General features: G+C 59.3%; 1 protein-coding gene across 1 annotated transcript in view; it reads right to left on the bottom strand.

Moving 5' to 3' along the window:
- Window positions 1-12,016, bottom strand: part of ZYX (zyxin) — a 102,695-nt gene extending 90,679 nt beyond the window's left edge. The window contains exon 1 of the mRNA XM_069242661.1: window positions 11,796-12,016. Within this exon, the coding sequence (XP_069098762.1) occupies window positions 11,796-11,921 (126 nt within the window). The 5' untranslated portion in view covers window positions 11,922-12,016. The remainder of the gene's footprint in view (window positions 1-11,795) is intronic.
- Window positions 12,017-15,744: the final 3,728 nt, after the last annotated feature.

Here is a 15,744-nt window from a genome sequence, read left to right as displayed (position 1 = left end):
GGCGAAAAGAAGCTCTCCTGGGCCCAGGAGCCCAGCTGTTTGGAGACCTGACTCAGAAGAAACTTCCAGAAACCCGACAAAGAATCCACAGGAAGAAAAGCTAACAATGCACCGAGTGCCACCCTACCAGCCCCACAGCGCACGAGTGCCACCCCACCAGCCCCACTGCGCACGAGTGCCACCCCACCCCCACAGTGTACCGAGTGCCACCCCACCAGCCCCACAGCGCACAAGTGCCGCCCCACCAGCCCCACAGCGCACGAGGGCCACCCCACCACCCCCACAGCGCACCGAGTATCGCCCCACCGCGCACCAAGTATCACCCCACCAGCCCCACAGTGCACGAGTGCCACCCCACCCCCACAGTGTGCTGAGTGCCACCCAACCAGCCACACAATGCCGCCCCACAGTGCACGAGTGCCGCCCCACCAGCCCCACAGCGCACGAGTGCCACCCCACCAGTCCCACAGTGCACAAGTGCCGCCACCCCACTCCCACAGTGCACCGAGTGCCACCCAACCAGCCACACAGTGCCGTCCCACAGCGCACGAGTGCCACCCCACCAGTCCCACAGTGCATGAGTGCCGCCACCTCACTCCCACAGTGCACCGAGTGCCACCCAACCAGCCACACAGTGCCGCCCCACAGTGCACGAGTGCCACCCCACCAGCCCCACAGCGCACGAGTGCCACCCCACCAGCCCCCAGCGCACAAGTGCCACCCCACCAGCCCCACAGCGCACGAGTGCCGCCACCCCACCAGCCCCACAGTGCACCGAGTGCCACCCAACCAGCCACACAGTGCCGCCCCACAGTGCACAAGTGCTGCCCCAGCAGCCCCAGAGAGCACTGAGTATCACCCGCACAGTGCACGAGTGCTGCCACACACCAGCCCCACAGTACACGAGGGCCGCCCCACAGAGCACCGAGTATCGCTCCACCAGCCCCACAGCGCATGAGTGCCACCCCACTCCCACAGTGCACCGAGTGCCACCCAACCAGCCACACAGTGAACAAGTGCTGCCCCACCAGCCCCACAGTGCACGAGTGTCGCCCCACCAGCACCACAGTACACGAGGGCTGCCCCACCAGCCCCACAGCACACGAGTGCTGCCCCACAGAGCACTGAGTAGCGCCTCACCAGCCCCACAGTACACGAGTGCTGTCCCACCAGCCACACAGAGCACTGAGTATCACCCCACAAGCCGCACAGTGCACGAGTGCTGCCACACACCAGCCCCACAGTACATGAGGGCCGCCCCACAGAGCACCAAGTATCACCCCACAGTGCACCGAGTGCCACCCAACCAGCCACACAGTGAACGAGTGCTGCCCCACCAGCCCCACAGAGCACTGAGTATCGCCCCACAGTGCACAAGTGCTGCCCCACCAGCCCCACAGTGCACGAGTGTCGCCCCACCAGCCACACAGTACACGAGGGCTGCCCCACCAGCCACACAGTACACGAGGGCTGCCCCACAGTACACAAGGACTGCCCCACCAGCCCCACAGTACACAAGGGCTGCCCCACAGCGCACTGAGTAGCGCCCCACCAGCCCCACAGTGTACAAGTGCTACCCCACCAGCCCCACAGTACACGAGGGCTGCCCCACCAGCGCCACAGTACACGAGGGCTGCCCTACCAGCCCCACAGTACACAAGGGTGCCCCACCAGCCCCACAGTACACAATGGCTGCTACACCAGCCCCACAGTACACGACAGCTGCTACACCAGCCCCACAGTACTCGATAGCTGCTACACCAGCCCCACAGTACTCGATAGCTGCTACACCAGCCCCACAGTACTCGATGGCTGCTACACCAGCCCCACAGTACTCGATGGCTGCTACACCAGCCCCACAGTACTCGATGGCTGCTACACCAGCCCCACAGTACTCGATGGCTGCTACACCAGCCCCACAGTACTCGATGGCTGCTACACCAGCCCCACAGTACACAAGGGCTGCCCCACCAGCCCCACAGTACACAAGGGCTGCCCCACCAGCCCCACAGTACACAAGGGCTGCCCCACAGAGCACCGAGTAGCGCCCCACCAGTCCCACAGTGCACAAGTGCTGTCCCACCAGCCCCACACACTTCGCCATCACATTGGTTGGCTGGACCTTGGTCAACTCGCTGTGCTTGGTTTAGGGTACAGCAGGATAGGCCACTAGGCCTTGCGCCAACCATGTTATTGGTACCACTGGGGGGGAGGGGTTCTAATATGATTTATTAGCAAGGACGCCTATAGTTGGAGGATATGTGATAGCAAGTCATCACTCTGACTTTTGTGAGTTACCACTCCACTCCCAAGGCACCTTGATGTAAATGGATTTTTTTTTTTTTATTGTTAATTTTATTAATAAAAATTACAATTACAGTATATTATATAAATTGATCATAACTATAATAGTAATAATTATGATTATATTAAGTACACCAGGCAAAATGTATTAATTTTAATTAGTTTCTTCTTCCAGAGCTGGTGTTGCATGACCGTGCAGCACCATGAAGAAGACAAACAAGCACTTCCTGTCCCTCTGGTCCCCAGTATATAACTCGTTCATGGCCAAATGTCCAACCTAGAGTTACGCGGACAAGCCGCAGGACCGCTCTTCACGGAAAACTTTCAGAAGCAGCTCAAGCAAGGAATCAGATTCCACTGTTAGACATTGCAAGAGAAGTGGAACGCAACACAGCTCCCCAAGTATTTTACTTACTGGTGGGGGGACAGCTCGTTGAGTCAACAGTATAGATGTGCAACCCTAGTTGTTTGGACCACAACTTTTTAAGCACCGAGAAACAAAAGAAAAGAAGACTGACCACCACAAATACAGAAGAATTTTTCATGTATGTTTCTGTTGTCATCAATGGCTGAGGCCCAGCTCGTACACGTACCGAAGGCATGCCGGAATGTGTGGTCCAATTGAAGCTTGCACAAAATAAGAACAAAATCTGGGTTGTTACAAGCCAGGAAGCGAGCCTCGCAGATTATACCAAGGTGGACAGGACTTGATATCAGTACTAGAGAGCTGGTTCGTGTATCACAGGATTCCATTGGCTACTTGCCCACCATTAATGTCCCTGCAAATGAGTTGACAATGGTTTCTCAAAATGTCAGTGATGATGAGATCATCATCAGTCTGAGATAAGGGAATCACTGCATATTGCAAAAACTGTAGTGGTCATAAATCAAGCTCTCTACGGAAAAGCAAATGAGATCGTATGGAAGCATAAAGCAACGTATGACAGACAGAATCATTGGTCGAATGGGCACCTTTCACACCATTCGCAATGTCACGTCCATTCTTGGAAAACACTCTCACGACATTGGCCTTCGTGAGCTTCGCATTGAAGCGGACATGACAGCAGGAGGCTGAATATCATCTCTACTAGGACGTCGTATGTACAATTGTGCAGTCCGAGTACACAAGGGTGTGAATGGAGCATTGTTGAGACTGGCTTGGGTAGAATGTATCCCCTGGGTGGAGAAGAATTACGAAGAGAACATTTGGGTGTCTACTCCTTCATTGAGGACGTTAATGACTTTGCAAATGACCAGTGCCAGCAGAGATTAGACAAACTCTTGCAGAATTCTGCCTTTGCTGAAGTAAAACAGCTTTGGGATGAATTCCTGGAACATCTTTGTCGTGACTAGAGAGACTTCTGTACATTTTGGATGTGGTATGTGGATATTGTCGAAAATGTCTGCTGCGTGCTGTTCGAAGGAAATTGGCCATTACATCTTACAGCCATGGGCTCTATGATGCTGCGGTGTTTTGGCTATGAGAGGATGAACTACTGTAGGTAGCTTCCTGTAAACTATACTGAAATGACATTACGTGCAGTGAAACATCCAGACGACAACACAACTTCATCAACGGATGCTTTTCACTTCAACTGTCAGATGTTAATCGGTTTAGAAGAATTCCTGTCGATCAAGCAATAACGGTAACAGTCCACAAAGACACGGACTCTGGATTCAACCTCCAGGCGGGCGCTGTCAAAAGATATTATATTTACGTCTGAGCACAGAAGCGCCTTTTTGGATCAGTTAAGAGAAATGGTTCATAACAAGATACCAGCTCTCACTCACGCAGACGTACACGTCACACATTGAAGAAGACGGAGATATGGTCTGTTACTCTGGTTCAAAGCTGCATGAACCCATTTGTTGGGCCGCATAGTCTTGTTAGTCCCTCAGCGACTTGAGAATAATCCACCTATTAAGAAGTTTCACCATCAAATGAAAATGAACAAACTAAGAGCCTTCACTAACATGTCCAAGAAGGCGGCCGTGAACAGCATCGGCAGAACACTCATCGTGAAAGCAGACAAAGCACTGTTTGTTCGAATCACTGTGACAGCAGAGAAGTGAACCCTTCAGACGGCGGGTGTACTCGCGCATCCCTCAGGGCCTTCACCGTGGGCTTTAGCAACTCCAGAAGGTCTGTTACGAAAGACAAACAAAGCTGTTTTACCAACATACTTGCGGACAAATCTTACCCCTGCTGAGGAAATATCTGGAAATTCAGCCACGCTGACTGACGGTCTGGTTGTTGTTCAGAGAGTAAAAGGAGAGGAATCTGACTTTAGTGAGGTGGCGATGTCTGCCCTGATCATGGCTTTGCAGGGAGAAAATCAGAGTCAAAGAGTTGATGTTGTGTTTGATACGTACAATGAGACGTTTATTAGGAATAGTGAAAGGACAATCCGAGGAGAGGAGCTCCGGGACAGCTACAGAGCACCGCACCTTCCCAGGCTGCCAGGCAGAGCAGGAACTTCCTAAGCCACGTAAGGAGTAAAACAACTCTCATCGCATTTCTTGTTAACGAATGAAGGGAACCAGAGTATTTTGTAAAACTTGGGACTAAATCAGTGTTCACGAACTGTGAAGATAAATGCTACAAAATCACGTCTGAAGGGAGCCACGAAGTGCCCGATCCCAGCCGTACACGCGAAGAAGCAGATGCTCGTTTGCTGCTGCACACGCTGCTAATGAGGGTTATGAGGCAGTAATGATAAGCGCAGATGACACCGATGTGTTTATTATATGTTTGGGATTCCATGAAAGAATTAAGGCTAAATTGTTTCTGAAATGTGGTACTAAAATATGCATGCGAGTCCTTGACATTGGGAAAATAGCTTACATTTTTGGTGAAAATGTTTGTCGACCTGTGATGGGGCTCCACACGTTTAACGGATGTGACCCAGTAAGCGCTTTTGCGGGGAAAGGAAAAGTGAGTGCATTCACAACCCTGTCTGCCAACAGACACACACAGGAAACATCGTCACAGCTCGGACACAAATGCGATCTCTCTGAAGAAGTAACGGACAAATTGGAGTAATTCTTGCGCTTGCTGAAGGCACCAAAATCTTCGGTTCATCACGTGAAGGACGTGAGATATCACCCATTCTGCACAAAGAAGGGTGAGACAGACAGTCATCAACTTCCACCGTGCAGGGACTGTCTGAAGAAACATGCCGAAGGTGCAAATTATCAAGCCGCTATAGCAAGAGACGTCTTCTGAATGATCCACAGAGACCTAGTCGGATTGGGAGAGGGTGGAAGCTGGAAAAACATGAGGGAGCAGACAGACTGGTGGTGCACTGGGTGGAGGGGCAGCCGGCACCGCGGGCTGTGTTAGATCTACGTTTGCAAGTGCAGACCGCCAGCGTGTCTGCCGTCTAAAGGACCTCACGAGCACTGACGTGCAGACTTCCCGCCTGTGAAAAGCAACCGACGCAGAGAACGAGGACACCTATTCAGGAGACGGTGATGATGAAAGCGAATGAATGATAACATTGTGTTTATGTTTACTAATGACATACGTGGCCTATGTAAGATGTGAAAATTATTATTTGAAATTGTAAATCAAAAATTATGCAAATAATCTATATCAATATTTGAGGAATACTAAAGTTTTATTGTTATTACAAATAATCATATTGAATTTAACCAATCTGGTAGAATTAGATTTATTTTTTCACATATTATGATACATTTGCATGCTATTTATCAAAAATATGAAAATCATCATTTGTTTCTGCTATGGTAGCTAATCCAATGATATCAAACTAAAGGTAACGAGTGAAGACTTGCATCACATATTTTCCAACTCTATGTGGCCAAACCTTGCAAAACAAATCACGTTGGAACCCCCCCGAATGGTAGCAATGGCCTAAATTTGGGGTCCTGGCTCGTGGCCTTCAGACCCCCAGGAGAGTACAGGCCACCCCCCACCCCCAGGAGAGTACAGGCCACCCCCCCCCCCAGGAGAGTACAGGCCACCCCCACCCCCCCCCCCCCAGGAGTGTAAGTGTACAGGCCAATGGCTGCCCCCCAGGAGTGTAGTGTACAGGCCAATGGCTGCCCCCCAGGAGTGTAGTGTACAGGCCAATGGCTGCCGCCAATGGCTGCCCCCCAGGAGTGTAAGTGTACAGGCCAATGGCTGCCCCCCAGGAGTGTAGTGTACAGGCCACCACCTCCCCAGGAGTGTGAGTGTACAGGCCAATGGCTGCCCCCCAGGAGTGTAAGTGTACAGGCCAATGGCTGCCCCCCAGGAGTGTAAGTGTACAGGCCACCACCCCCCCCAGGAGTGTAAGTGTACAGGCCAATGGCTGCCCCCTAGGAGTGTAAGTGTACAGGCCAATGGCTGCCCCCCCCAAGAGTGTAGTGTGGTGTACAGGCCACGGCCCCCCTCAGGGGTGTAGTGTACAGGCCACCGCCCCCCCCAGGAGGGTACAGGCCGCCATCCCTTGGGTGTGGTGATGTGTTCACGAAGGATGGAGACATTTGCTCCTCGGCAGAGGAAGCCTAGCAGTGAAGATAAGTCACGAACGAGGGTGTCGGTGTCACCAGGAGGTTCTTGGGTGTGTAAGGAGTAAAGTCTGGCCCGGGAGACACCGTTTGGGCACTTTCTTGAAGTGTCACAAACTGAGGAGCCCTCTGGCTTCATGTGGAAGGGATGCACTGGGAGAGCCCTGGGGAGGGCTCAAGGACATGCAAATCCTTGTACCTCGCACCCACCCAGAGGGTGCCACCCAGGGGGGCCGAGGCACATCCACCCACAGGGGACGGAGGCGCAACCACCCAAAGGGGACGGAGGCGCCGCCACCCAGAGGGGACGGAGGCGCCGCCACCCAGAGGGGACGGAGGCGCCGCCACCCAGAGGGGACGGAGGCGCCGCCACCCAGAGGGGACGGAGGCGCCGCCACCCAGAGGGGACGGAGGCGCAGCCACCCAGAGGGGACGGAGGCGCAGCCACCCAAAGGGGCCGAGGCGCAACCACCCAGAGGGGACGGAGGCGCAGCCACCCAGAGGGGACGGAGGCGCCACCACCCAAAGGGGCCGAGGCGCAACCACCCAGAGGGGACGGAGGCGGCGCCACCACCCAGAGGGTGCCACCCAGGGGGCCGAGGCACATCCACCCACAGGGGACGGAGGCGCAACCACCCAAAGGGGCCGAGGCGCAACCACCCAGAGGGGACGGAGGCGCAACCACCCAGAGGGGACGGAGGCGCAACCACCCAGAGGGGACGGAGGCGCAACCACCCAGAGGGGACGGAGGCGCAACCACCCAGAGGGGACGGAGGCGCAACCACCCAGAGGGGACGGAGGCGCAACCACCCAGAGGGGACGGAGGCGCAACCACCCAGAGGGGACGGAGGCGCAACCACCCAGAGGGGACGGAGGCGCAACCACCCAGAGGGGACGGAGGCGCAGCCACCCAGAGGGGACGGAGGCGCAGCCACCCAGAGGGGACGGAGGCGCAGCCACCCAGAGGGGACGGAGGCGCAGCCACCCAGAGGGGACGGAGGCGCAGCCACCCAGAGGGGCCGGTGGCGCAACCACCCAGAGGGGCCGAGGCGCAGCCACCCAGAGGGGACGGAGGCGCCGCCACCCAGAGGGGACGGAGGCGCCGCCACCCAGAGGGGCCGGAGGCGCCGCCACCCAGAGGGGCCGGAGGCGCCGCCACCCAGAGGGGACGGAGGCGCAGCCACCCAGAGGGGACGGAGGCGCAGCCACCCAGAGGGGACGGAGGCGCAGCCACCCAGAGGGGACGGAGGCGCAGCCACCCAGAGGGGACGGAGGCGCAACCACCCAGAGGGGCCGGAGGCGCAACCACCCAGAGGGGACGGAGGCGCAGCCACCCAGAGGGGCCGGAGGCGCAGCCACCCAGAGGGGCCGGAGGCGCAGCCACCCAGAGGGGACGGAGGCGCCACCACCCAGAGGGGCCGGAGGCGCAGCCACCCAGAGGGGCCGAGGCACATCCACCCAGAGGGGCCGAGGCGCAGCCACCCAGAGGGGCCGAGGCGCAGCCACCCAGAGGGGCCGAGGCACATCCACCCAGAGGGGCCGGAGGCGCAACCACCCAGAGGGGCCGAGGCGCAACCACCCAGAGGGGCCGAGGCGCAACCACCCAGAGGGGACGGAGGCGCAGCCACCCAGAGGGGCCGGAGGCGCCACCACCCAGAGGGGACGGAGGCGCAGCCACCCAGAGGGGACGGAGGCGCAGCCACCCAGAGGGGCCGAGGCGCAACCACCCAGAGGGGCCGGAGGCGCAGCCACCCAGAGGGGCCGGAGGCGCAGCCACCCAGAGGGGACGGAGGCGCAGCCACCCAGAGGGGCCGGAGGCGCAGCCACCCAGAGGGGACGGAGGCGCAGCCACCCAGAGGGGACGGAGGCGCCGCCACCCAGAGGGGACGGAGGCGCCGCCACCCAGAGGGGACGGAGGCGCAGCCACCCAGGGGGCCGAGGCGCAGCCACCCAGAGGGGACGGAGGCGCAGCCACCCAGAGGGGACGGAGGCGCAGCCACCCAGAGGGGACGGAGGCGCAGCCACCCAGAGGGGACGGAGGCGCAGCCACCCAGAGGGGACGGAGGCGCAGCCACCCAGAGGGGACGGAGGCGCCGCCACCCAGAGGGGACGGAGGCGCAGCCACCCAGAGGGGCCGGAGGCGCAACCACCCAGGGGGCCGAGGCACATCCACCCAGAGGGGACGGAGGCGCCACCACCCACAGGAGACCAAGAAGCACTGAGACTTCCGGCTGAGGAGAGGTGGCCAGGGTGGAGAGGCGGAGCCGGGTGGGCACAGGTTCTGGAGGGTGGGTCGGAATGATGCCCCCAGCGACTGCCCTGGACAGGCAACTTGCAGGCACTCACCCATCTCCTTGTGGGCGCCGATGCCGGGGGGGGGGGCCGGAAACCCGAGGCTGGGCATCTCTCCAAATACTACTGGCGATGTGTGTGGATTAAGGGAGGTAGTGGAGCAGCTCCCACTCAAGGGGCCCCAGGGGGCAGGTTCACCACCTTTGGTAAACCAGGCACTATAGACAGGTCCAGCTCCGAAGCATGGAGGAGAAGAAACCCCGAGGCACCCAAACCAGGATCTACTGAAGGGGTGTCGCACCCCAAACACCCCGGCTGACTACACCTGCCCTCGGGCAACGCAGATAATGGACAGATAGGACAATTTCTTGAAAGCGAAAAGAAAGTGGATTGGTTTCTCCTCAGCAGATCGGATGGTGTCTCTGGTGAGACAGACACGGCCCTCAGTGGAACCCCACGGCTCTTCTAACAGAGGGAGTGATGTCAGGTTCATTGGTTTCACTGTTTCGAAATTCAACCCCAGATGAGGAAGTCAGTCTCTCCGATTTACATCAAAGGTCAGTGTTTGGTCTCATTCTTGGCTCACAAGGAGACAAAGTGAACAGGCTCAGCAGACGTCCCCCCCCCCCCCGGGGGCTGAAGGCTGCGGCGTCACGCTTGCAGTGGACGAGGGCTGCGGCGTCACGCTTGCGGCGGGTGAAGGCTGCGGCGTCACGCCTGCGGCGGGTGAAGGCTGCGGCGGGTGAAGGCTGCGGCGTCACGCTTGCGGCGGGTGAAGGCTGCGGCGTCACGCTTGCGGCGGGTGAAGGCTGCGGCGTCACGCTTGCGGCGGGTGAAGGCTGCGGCGTCACGCCTGCGGCGGGTGAAGGCTGCGGCGTCACGACTGCGGCGGGTGAAGGCTGCGGCGTCACGACTGCGGCGGGTGAAGGCTGCGGCGTCACGCTTGCGGCGGGTGAAGGCTGCGGCGGGTGAAGGCTGCGGCGTCACGCTTGCGGCGGGTGAAGGCTGCGGCGTCACGACTGCGGCGGGTGAAGGCTGCGGCGTCACGCTTGCGGCGGGCAGCTGACAGGATGCCGCCCCCCCGCCGGGGCGGCACAGGAAGGCTGCGGGGGGGCTCCGCATGCGGGGGCGCCGGGGGGGCCCGGGTTCCCAGAACGAGGGAACAAGTGCAGACTCGAGAGATGGAGTCGCGAGTAATGTAAAATGTAACGAGTGAAACAAAGCCGCGAGGTCAATGAACCCCGGTTGTTACTCACACCCTGCTGAGACGGGGGCAAGCGGGAGTGTAAGGAGAGAGCAAGGAAGGCTTTGTAAGGGCACCGAGGGGCGTCGCCCACTCTCCTCTCAGGGACCCCGATCCCTGGTGCCCCCGTCTCCGGCACAAAGTGCCCCAGAACCCCCCCGGCTTCACCCCACACTCCTGAGCACAAGTCCGCTGCTGGGGCCTCAGCAGCCATCTTCAGCTGGATCACAGCTGCCCCCCCCCCCCCACACGCCTCAGCAGCCCCCCCTTCACCAGGCCTCAGCAGCCCCCCCTCCTGACCTCAGCAGCCCCCCCTTCACCAGGCCTCAGCAGCCCCCCCTCCTGACCTCAGCAGCCCCCCCTCCTGACCTCAGCAGCCCCCCCTCCAGACCTCAGCAGCCCCCCCCCTTCACCAGGCCTCAGCAGCCCCCCCTCCTGACCTCAGCAGCTCCCCCTCTTCACCAGGCCTCAGCAGCTCCCATTCATAACCTCAACAGTCCCCCTTCATAACATCAGCAGCCCCCCCCCCACCCTTCACCAGGCCTCAGCAGCCCCCCCTCCAGGCCTCAGCAGCCCCCCCCTCCCCCCCCTCCCTTCACCAGGCCTCAGCAGCCCCCCCCCCCCCCCGGCCTCAGCAGCCCCCCCCCCCCCCGGCCTCAGCAGCCCCCCCCCCCCCGGCCTCAGCAGCCCCCCCCCCCCGGCCTCAGCAGCCCCCCCCCCCCCTGGCCTCAGCAGCCCCCCCCCCCCCCTGGCCTCAGCAGCCCCCCCCCCCGGCCTCAGCAGCCCCCCCCCCCCGGCCTCAGCAGCCCCCCCCCCCCGGCCTCAGCAGCCCCCCCCGTTCATCATCTCAGCAGGTCCCTTTTCTCAGACTTCAGCATCTCCTTCCCCGGGACTTAGCGCCCCCATCCCTGGGCCATAGCAGCCACTTGCTCCACAATGATGTTGGGACAATCAGCAGCGCCCCCCCTCACCCGACAACCAGCAGCCCCGGAGACCCCCTCCCACCGCAAGGTCTCAGATACGAGTCCAGTGGCCTCCACTGAAGCAGAAAACTACGATTCCCAGCATGCACCGGGCTCTAGAATGAAAAGCCAGGTCTGAGCACCTCAGGTTCTGTCCTGGGGACCCCCTTGCAGGAGCCCCCCTGGGTGTCTGCCCTGGGGACCCCTCTCCTAGAGGTGCCTGTCCTGGGGACCCTCGCTGGTGAAAGCCCCCGGGGTGCGTGTCTTGGGGATCCCCCTCCTAGGGGTGTCTGTCCTAGGGACCCTCGCTGGAGCCCCCCCGGGGTGTCTGTCCTAGGGACCCCCCTCCTAGGGGTGTCTGTCCTGGGGACCCCTCTCCTAGGGGTGTCTGTCCTAGGGACCCCCGCTTCTCGCCGCGCAGCAGTGGGGTGACCCGCTCCCCGGTACAGAGGGGCTGGGGCAGCGTGAGGGGCACTCACCGTACAAGGGTCCTCTCCCTCCTCTTCCTCTCCGGGCCCTCCTGTCCCGGCAGCGCCTACAGAAGTTTCAGTGCCCCGTGGGCTGGGCTGCACTTCCTCTCTCCTCCTCTTCCTCTCTTCCTCCATCCCGGTCCCGCCTCACCCAGGAGGCAGCGTCCTGCCCAAACATGGACAGGAGAGAGGCCGAGGGCTGAGCTCAGAGCTGGGGGGGTCGGAGAGCATTCCAAGGGTGGAGGAGGGCAGCGCCCCGGAGGAGGAAGAGAGCTGCACTCCAGAGGTGGAGGGGCGTGACATCAGAGGTGGAGGAGGGGAGCACTCTAGAGGTGGAGGGGTGTGACATCAGAGGTGGAGGAGGGGAGCATTCCAGGGGTGTAGGAGTGTGACATCAGAGGTGGAGGAGGGGAGCATTCCAGAGGTAGAGGGACGTGACATCAGAGGTAGAGGAGGGGAGCATTCCAGAGGTACAGGGACGTGACATCAGAGGTAGAGGAGGGGAGCATTCCAGAGGTAGAGGAGGGGAGCATTCCAGAGGTGGAGGGGCATGACATCAGAGGTGGAGGAGGGGAGCACTCCAGAGGTGCAGGGGCATGACATCAGAGGTGGAGGAGGGGAGCACTCCAGAAGTAGAGGGGTGTGACAGAGGCGGAGGAGGGGAGCACTCTAGAGGTGGAGGGGTGTGACATCAGAGGTGGAGAAGGGGAGCATTCCAGAGGTAGAGGGGTGTGACATCAGAGGTGGAGGAGGGGAGCCCTCCAGAGGTGGAGGGGGGGAGCACTCCAGAGGTGGAGAAGTGTGACATCAGAGGTGGAGGGCAGCATTCCAGAGGTAGAGGAGCATGACATCAGAGGTGCAGGAGGGGAGCACTCTGGAGGTATATAGGTGTGACATCAGAGGTGGAGGAGGGAAGCATTCCAGGGGTGGAGGAGTGTGACATCAGAGGTGGAGAAGGGGAGCATTCCAGAGGTAGAGGGGTGTGACATCAGAGGTGGAGGAGGGGAGCACTCCAGAGGTGGAGGGGCGTGACATCAGGGGTGGAGGAGGGGAGCATTCCAGAGGCGGAGGGGTGTGACATCAGAGGTGGAGGAGGGGAGCATTCCAGAGGTAGAGGGGTGTGACAGAGGTAGAGAAGGGGAGCACTCTAGAGGTGGAGGAGGGGAGCACTCCAGTGGTAGAGGGGTGTGACATCAGAGGCAGAGGAGGGGATCACTGTAGAGGGGTGTCACATCAGAGGTGGAGGAGGGGAGCACTCTGGAGGTAGAGGGGTGTGACATCACAGGTGGAGGAGGGGAGCACTCTAGAGGTGGAGGGGAGTGACATCAGAGGTGGTGAGTGGATTAGGGGAGCACTCTAGAAGTGGAGGGGTGTGACATCAGAGGTTGAGGAGGGGAGCATTCCAGGGGTGGAGGAGTGTGACATCAGAGGCAGAGTAGGGGAGCACTCTAGAGGTGGAGGGGCGTGACATCAGAGGTGGAGGAGTGTGACAACAGAGGTGGAGGAGGGTAGCATCCCAGGAGTGGAGGGGTGTGACATCAGAGGTAGGGGAGGGATACATCAGATGTGAAGAAGGGAAACATCAGAGGTGGAAGAGGGGAGCACTCTAAAGCTGGAGGAGGGGAGCATCATAGGTGGAGGAGGGGAGCACTCTAGAGGTGGAGGGGTGTGACATCAGAGGTTGAGGAGGGGGGCATTCCAGGGGTGGAGGAGTGTGACATCAGAGGTGGAGGAGGGGAGCATTCCAGGGGTGGAGGAATGTGACATCAGAGGCGGAGAACGGGAGCATTTCACAGGTAGAGGGGTGTGACATCGGAGGTGGCGGAGGGGAGCATTCTGGAGGTAGAGAGGTGTGACATCAGAGGTGGAGGAGGGTAGCATTACAGAGGTAGAGGGGTGTGACAGAGGTTGAGGAGGGGAGCACTCAGGTGGAGGAGTGTGACATCAGAGCTGGAGGAGGGGAGCACTCTAGAGGTGGAGGGGGCGTGACATCAGAGGTGGAGGAGTGTGACATCAGAGGTGGAGGAGGGGAGCATCCCAGCAGTGGAGGGGTGTGACATCAGAGGTAAGGAGGGATACATCAGATGTGAAGAAGGGAAACATCAGAGGTGGAAGAGGACAGTGCTCCAGAGGTGGAGCAGTGTGACATCAGAGGTGGAGGAGGGGAGCATCATAGGTGGAGGAGGGGAGCATTCCAAGAGTGGAGGGGTGTGAAATTGTAGTCGAGGTTTCATCAGAAATAAAGAAGTGACACAATTCTAATTATAATTGAGTATATGTATAAGTAAATAAAATACCGGTGCAGAAGAGGGGCGTGGCTTGGCGTCATGGCGGTCGGAGCTTCTTTCTGAGGCCCCGTCCTTCTTTCCTCGCCCCCGGGGTTATAGTACCCCGAATAGCTCCAAAATCACCAATAACCAAGCGGGAAATGGGATGACCCCTCCAGGTATCGCTAAACAGCTGCAGACCCCAGATAACGGCTGAATTGGGCCCGACACGAGCAAGCTCAAAAAAGCAGCAGAGTAAAGCTGTGGAAACAAGATGGCGGCCCGAGCACTCCGCAACTCAGTCGCGCGGAGTGGCTAAATAGGTGGGGGGCCCCTCTGGACCCTTACTGCTGAGCGTTCCGCCTGATTCTGCGGGCCAGTACGGAGACCAGCGGCGGCCCCCGTCGAGTGTTGCGGCCTTGGATGGGCGGACGGAGGACGTAACGAGACGGGCCTAACCACGCCGGAGCGGACGGCCCAGCTCTGAGGTGGTGCCGGCATAGGAAGAGGTACGGACCCGGGGCTGGACAGGAGGCCGGGTCGCGGTGCACCCAAGCTCCTGTGAGAACAGGCCCGGCGGGCCGAGACCTACGGGCTCGGGAGACGGCATTAGAAGAACAAGGTGAGACAAAACCTGGCGCTGTGGGGCACCGGGCACAACAGCGCCCGGCGCCCGGACACTGGGGATCGCCCAGAGGACCTGATGGTAGCCGGCCTGGCTCCAGCGGGAGGCGACCCTGGGAGGCCGGGTTGAAGGACGCGCCCGAGAGGGGAAGTGATAGGTGGGGGCTCTGGGGCCCTGCGGCGCGCGGGACCAGAGGGGAGAGGAGCCCCTCCTGCCCTCAACTTTGAAAGTCTTACCCGCAGCCAGCGACTTGGGTTGGAGTAGATGGGGGCTCTGCAACAGATCGCATAGAGTTAACAGGGAACAAGAGGTGAACGCTGGGAGGTATACCTGCCCAAACCAAGGTGCGTAACTCTGCCCAGTAACCAAGGCAGCGGGAAGGATGGCAGGAAACCAGTAATATAGCGGAGAGTTAGAATATACCACCAAAGACACCTGCTCCTGCAACATAGCTGTCCTTACCTGGGAGGCACTGAGAGACTTAGACTCGGACCTGGGAGCTCTAGAGCCCGGAACACCTGGCGCCCAAACATTAGCTACAACGCAGCAAAGAAATACAACCCAGAGCACCGAAGAAACTAATCTACGGCCCAAAGGTGATCGACCAACACCAGAACAGTCGCTAACCTGGCATAAAAACATTTGCAAACACCGGCTGGTGGCTTATAACAAGGTACAGAATCTTAGACCCAACACTGGACCAAATCTCAGCCTCCTTGTTAGAATAATCACTGCTCTCCAGTGACAAACTGCATTGCCTCCAACAGACAGCCTGTGACCACCCAAGAATAAATAACTAACAGCAACCACATCAGCTATCTTCCACCATGGGCAAAACAGGCAAACGTCGTGATACTGATAACCCCAAAGACCTTACAACCAGGGCACCTGCAGAACAAGAAAACATGAGGAAATCCCCTTCAAGAAAGGACAGTGAGACGAGGGAACCTACACTACAAGACGTGATGCAAGCCATCACTGCCTCCAGAATTGCTCTTGAGGAGAAAATAGACTTCCTAGCATCTGACTTCTCAGTACTAAGAGACGACCATCGCCGACTAGTAGA

Source organism: Pleurodeles waltl, chromosome 7, assembly GCF_031143425.1.
Source record: "Pleurodeles waltl isolate 20211129_DDA chromosome 7, aPleWal1.hap1.20221129, whole genome shotgun sequence".
Classification (NCBI taxonomy): Eukaryota; Metazoa; Chordata; class Amphibia; order Caudata; family Salamandridae; genus Pleurodeles; species Pleurodeles waltl.
Note: the sequence above shows the minus strand (reverse complement) of the source record. Positions and strands in the feature narration are given on the sequence as shown.